General features: G+C 62.3%; 1 protein-coding gene across 1 annotated transcript in view; it reads right to left on the reverse strand.

Annotated features, from left to right (window-relative positions):
* Nucleotides 1-5,253, reverse strand: part of LOC103073935 (unconventional myosin-XVB-like) — a 27,120-nt gene that overhangs the window by 4,277 nt on the left and 17,590 nt on the right. Inside the window, exons 26-38 of the mRNA XM_007454410.1 lie at nucleotides 4,937-4,994; nucleotides 4,595-4,725; nucleotides 3,242-3,337; nucleotides 2,903-3,138; nucleotides 2,640-2,818; nucleotides 2,353-2,425; nucleotides 1,743-1,904; nucleotides 1,408-1,508; nucleotides 1,240-1,310; nucleotides 1,036-1,120; nucleotides 740-838; nucleotides 473-591; nucleotides 162-374 (exon numbers count right to left, since the gene is read on the reverse strand). Of these exons, the coding sequence (XP_007454472.1) occupies nucleotides 162-374; nucleotides 473-591; nucleotides 740-838; nucleotides 1,036-1,120; nucleotides 1,240-1,310; nucleotides 1,408-1,508; nucleotides 1,743-1,904; nucleotides 2,353-2,425; nucleotides 2,640-2,818; nucleotides 2,903-3,138; nucleotides 3,242-3,337; nucleotides 4,595-4,725; nucleotides 4,937-4,994 (1,623 nt within the window). The remainder of the gene's footprint in view (nucleotides 1-161; nucleotides 375-472; nucleotides 592-739; nucleotides 839-1,035; nucleotides 1,121-1,239; nucleotides 1,311-1,407; nucleotides 1,509-1,742; nucleotides 1,905-2,352; nucleotides 2,426-2,639; nucleotides 2,819-2,902; nucleotides 3,139-3,241; nucleotides 3,338-4,594; nucleotides 4,726-4,936; nucleotides 4,995-5,253) is intronic.

A 5,253-nucleotide genomic window follows, 5' to 3' on the forward strand; every position in this document is an offset into this window, starting at 1 on the left:
TGCCACTCACAGAGCAAACCCACTCGGATCCGTGGGGCTGGAGCCTGGCAGCATCTTTTCTGCATCTTCCCGCACCCCCCACGCCATGTCTCCCACTTCTGTGGCCTTGGAGCCTGCTGCCCCACCCCGGCCCTGCCACCTGCCTGGCCTTGGCTCTTCACCCTCAGGCAGGCACCTACCAGTTCCAGGTCATGCTCTGGCTCCTTCTGGGGCGTGGGTGTCTCCTTGGGCTTGGGGGTGATGGCTGGGGGTGGGGTCAGGGAGGCAGCTCCGGGGGCCTGGGCCTGGGCATTATGCTCCAGGGGCTGGCTCTGGCGCTGCTTTGCCTGCTGCTCCAGGGACAAGGTCATGGCCTGGGTGGTCATCTGCTGGGCCTGAGGGGGGAACGGTGGTGTGCCAGGTAAGAGCTGGCCTAGCCTCGCCCCACAGATCTGTACCCACTAGGCAATCCATGGGCCCTGCCCGTCCTCACCAGGATCAGCGCCTGCTGGTTGATGAAGTTCTGCTGCTGGGCTGCCAACAGCCTCGCGTCCACACTGGGAAGCAGGGGCTGTGGCTGTGGCTGTGGCTGCGGTGGCGGCACCACCACGGCTGCGAGTATGGCAGGCAGTCAGGGTGGACGAGCGCCATGGCTGAGCTCCCAGCCCTCTGCCCACTGTGCCCTCTAGGCCCCAGGCAACACCCTCCCTCCTCCAGTACCCACCTGACAAGGGACCCAGTGGCTATAGCCCAGCCTTACCTGGCATGGCAGGGACCGCCCCCATTGCTGGCATCATGGGCATGGGTGCAGGCATCATGGCTGGCTGGTATCCGGGCATCTGCATCATCCCTGAGTACACTGAGGGAACAGGGCATCCCCCCAGGTCGGTCCCTACCTGGGCCCACAGACAGCCTCCCTTTAGCCCCAGGCAAAGAGAAGAGGACGGGCCACCAGGGTGCTGGCCGGAGCTCTGCAGCTGCGTGGTGATCCCAGGCCATGCTTGCCTGTGTTGCTGGGCAGGGAGGCTCTGGATGGGTGCTCAGCCCCGCACTCACCCACAGGATAGCTGCCTTGCTGCATGGGCCCCATGGCGCCCCCTCCCTTCATGCGGCCACGCAGAGCCCTGCCTTGCTCCAGATCCTGAAGGGACAAAAGTCACAGGTCCCAAGGTCAGAGCTAGAGCCCTAGGAGGGATGGGAGGGGCAGCAGAGGCCCCAGGGGCGTAGGGGCAGCAGTGGGGTGGGGTCTGCGTGCAGGACACTCACGCTGAGGCACGGGGAGAAGAGGTGGTCCAGGAAGCCATCCAGACTCCCTGAGGTCCGGGACTCACCTGTGGAGGGTTACTGTCACCTGCCTGGGGCGTGGGGCTTCTGGCACCCCCATTCCCAGCACTCTGCCAACCTCAGCGTGCCCACTCCCAACCTTACCTGTGTGACCCCTGCTGGGCAGAGGTGGGGCTGGGCCTGGAGGGGGACCTGGGGGCAGTGAGGGGGCCTGGATGCCAGGGGCCGGGGGGATGTCCTCGGCTCTGCAGGAGATAGTGGGCCCAGCTGAGGAGGTGCCCTGGCCGGGGGGTTCCCAGGTTGAGGCAAGATATAGAAGTTGCTGTAGGGGTCATCCCCCTGCGGTGGGCGGAGGCTTGGGGGCGGGCTGGGCCCGTGGCAGCACCTGTGAACCCCCGTGGATGACAGGGTGGCTGAAGGGGTCACCTACGACAGGATAGGGACAGGAGCAGGCCAGGGGTGCTGTGGGTGGCACCTACAAGCCACGGGGGGCGATTGGGTAGCTGTGGGGACCGGCCGGGTCCCCCAGATCCTCGGTCCGGCCGATCAGGTCCAACACAAAGTCGCAGCCAGCCAAGTCCTGCCAGGAGTCCTTAGAGTGCAGTGACACAGACCAGCCACGTGGGGGCGGATCCAGGCCTCTGGGTAAGACAAGGGCATGTAGCAGAGGATGGTCAGCCAGGCGGACGACCATCCGGAAGGGACAAGGACCTGAGGGTGGGCTGGGGGGAGGGGGTTGTGGAAGGGGACAGGAGCCTGGCTGAGGACCCAGTGCAGCTCACAGCCCTCTACGTCTACGGTGGCTCTGATGCATTTATTCATTCAATTTGATGAGCATCTGGACCAGGTCTAGCAGGTATACTCTCTACTTGCTCTCCGTCTTGAATCTACTGTCTGGATCCTGCCCACCTACCCCGACCCCTCGCCCCCATCCCGCCCCCCCGGGGAGCAGGCTTTGGCCTTGGGCCTGCAGGAGCAGCCGCAGGAGGTGCCTGGCGGGAGAGCAGGCTGGGAGCATGAGGAAAACCAGGAGGCGGACGGGACAATGGCCAGTGTGGGCTGCGCTTGCCCATCCCAGGCCCCACACACCTGCTCTGCAGAATCCGCCCGGCGAGTTGCTCCCCTGTGGTCCAGGACTCCACCTCGGCCGAGAAGCACTCCTCTGCAGGGACGAGGGGTAGGGGCAAGAGTGAGGGACAGCAGGGTCCACCCGGACAGGAAGGGAATACTGTCCCATGGCGGTTCCGAAAGCAGGAGAGCAGGGAGGTCAGGGTCACATCGAGAGGGCTGAGGAGGGAAGGGGGTCGAGGGAGGGCGAGAGTGCCAGGCAGGCTCCAGCGTGGGACTGGGGAGGCCCGAGAGGAGACAGGCGTCACCGGTGAAGGTGAAGACATCCAGCGCCATGCGGCCCTGCCTCCATCCGGCCGTCCACTCGAGCTGGGTGGGTGGGTGGGCCCGCTCGGACCCAGGGGCCCGCTGCGTCTGCTCCAGGGCTCCCAGCAGCTTGTGCTGGCACAGTGCTGCCATGCCTCTGGGGGCCTGGTCGGACACAAATCTGCGGGCACAGCACAGGGCTGCCGTGGGTATGGGGTGGCCTGCTGAGCACACCCACGGGGCCCCCACCTGCTGGGCCCCTTACTTGAGCAACGGCTTCTGCAGGGTGGACACTGGGGGGAAGGCGCTGAGCAGAACAGCCAGGAGGGCCCAGCCGCGCTGCCTCTGCTGCTCGTCCAGGTGGTGCCAGAGCTGGGCTGCGAGCTGACTGAAGAGCTCGTTGCGCAGCCCCGGCCGGCGCTGCCCCTGCCGCACCAGGTACTGGCCCATGGTCTGCTCCTGCCAGGGCTCCAGGGACGCGTCCCCCAGGAACCGCAGCATCTGCAGACACAGAGCGAGGGGAGGCAGGACGTGCGGGGCTCCCGGTGCTCGGCCAGCACCCCTTGCACGGACCCGCCCTGCCCCTCCCCAGTGTGTCACTCACCACCTTGTTGATATCCAGGGCATGCTGAGGGTTCTCACTGTCCAGCCGGGTCAGGGGTTTGGTCAGCAGCTGCCCAGGTCTGGGCAGGGATGGTTCCTGCAAGGAAGGAGGGCGACATGGCGCCTGAGCAGGGGCTGGTGTGTGCTGACCTGCCAGACACAGCCCCGGGGGAGCCCCAAGGGAGCACGTGCCCTGCGAGAGCAAGAGGGGCCGGTGAGGAAAACCATCTTAAAAATACATCTCGGGGGGCTTCCCTGGTGGCGCAGCGGTTAAGAATCTGCCTGCCAGTGTAGGAGACACGGGTTCAAGCCCTGGTCAGGGAAGATCCCACATGCCGCGGAGCAGCTAAGTCTGTGCACCACAACTGCTGAGCCTGCTCTCTAGAGCCTGAGAGCCACAACTACTGAAGCCCGTGTGCCTAGAGCCCGTGCTCCGCAACAAGAGGAGCCACTGCAATGAGAGGCCCGCGCACCGCAACGAAGAGTAGCCCCCACTCACCGCAAATAGAGAAAGCCGCGTGCAGCAACAAAGACGCAACACAGCCATAAATAAATAAATAAATAAATAAATTTATTAATTTATTAAAAGAAAAATACATCTTGGGACTTCCCTGGTGGTCCGGTGGTTAAGAGTCCATGCTCCCAATGCAGGGGGCCGGGGTTTGACCCCTGGTCAGGGAACTAGATCCTGCATGCCACAACTAAAAAAGGTCCCGCATGCCGCAACTCAAGATCCTGCACAGGCAACGAAGATCCTGTGTGCCGCAGCTAAGACCCGGCGCAGCCAAATAAATAAATAAATATAAAAAAAAAACTCTCAATCACTCCTTCTGATTAGAAAACTAAAGCTCATGCATGTGGAAAACTCAGAAAACACGGAAAAGGATGAAGAATAAAAACCACCATTAACATTCCACTGCCAGATAAAACCACAGTTAACATTTTCGCCTCTTTGTTTCTAGTCTCACTTTCTACGCGTAGGTACACACGTCATCTCCCCACCCTCCCTGTTAACAAAATTGGGATCGTACTCTACGTGCAGTTTTGAATCCCGCTTTTGCTGCCAACACTGTATCCTGGACACTTTGCCTTGTCATTCAACATGCTTTAACGACATGGCTTCAATGGCAGGGCAGTGCCACAGGTGTAACAAAGGTGTGGCACTGCAGATAAGTAACCAGCAACACGTTTAGGTTCAACGGTTCCGAGCAACACAGTTGCATCCACAGCCCCGCAACAGGAGAGGGAGGAGGGAACTGGAGACAGAAGGACAGACACAGCTTCTGCCTGACGCAGGCTAACGTCTGGGGAGATGTGGGCATCAGCCGTGTACAGCTAAGGCCTGGGGGCCCACCTGAAAGCCGATGGAGATGAAGCTGGAGAAGGGGAATTGGTCGATGTCGGGTGGGAGGGTCAGGCTGGGCCGTGCAGGAACTTCCGGGGGCATGGCCTCGGTGATGCTCTCGGCCAGGGTGTGCTGACGGCCTGGGATGACGTAGGCGGCAGCCCAGAAACGCCCAGGTAAGGTGCCTGGCTCTGGCGCTGCCTCCACCTCTCAGCATCAGCCCCCAGCTCCAGTGCAGAGGGAGCCGGGCAGTGAGCTGGGGGGACTCAGAGCATCAGAGGGAGGGACCACAGGGACAGAGCCTCCGCCCAGGAGGGGGTCATGGCAAGAGCAAAGCCCATCAGGACTCACCTTCCGCTGTCTTCAGCATGGCAGCCAGCTCAGCCGGGATCTCCAAGCGCCCCAGCTCCTAGCAGGGAGGAGCAATTGACCAGGAACTAAGAGAAGGGGCATAGGAACCCAGGGACCCTCCTCACCGCCAGGGCTGTAAGCTTCCCCTCCAAAGGCCAAGGATTCTAGTCCTGGACACTCAAAGAAATAAAGCCCCCAGAAGGAAACCAAGGGCACCTCAGGCCTCTTCTTGGGGGCACAATGGATGGGCCTGAGGGACAGGACCCATCTCGGCACCCCTGGAACCCCACGCTCCCCCTCAAGCCAGGCCAGGTTCA

The sequence above is a fragment of the Lipotes vexillifer genome, unplaced genomic scaffold, assembly GCF_000442215.2.
Source record: "Lipotes vexillifer unplaced genomic scaffold, Lipotes_vexillifer_v1.1 scaffold518, whole genome shotgun sequence".
NCBI classification, from domain to species: Eukaryota; Metazoa; Chordata; class Mammalia; order Artiodactyla; family Lipotidae; genus Lipotes; species Lipotes vexillifer.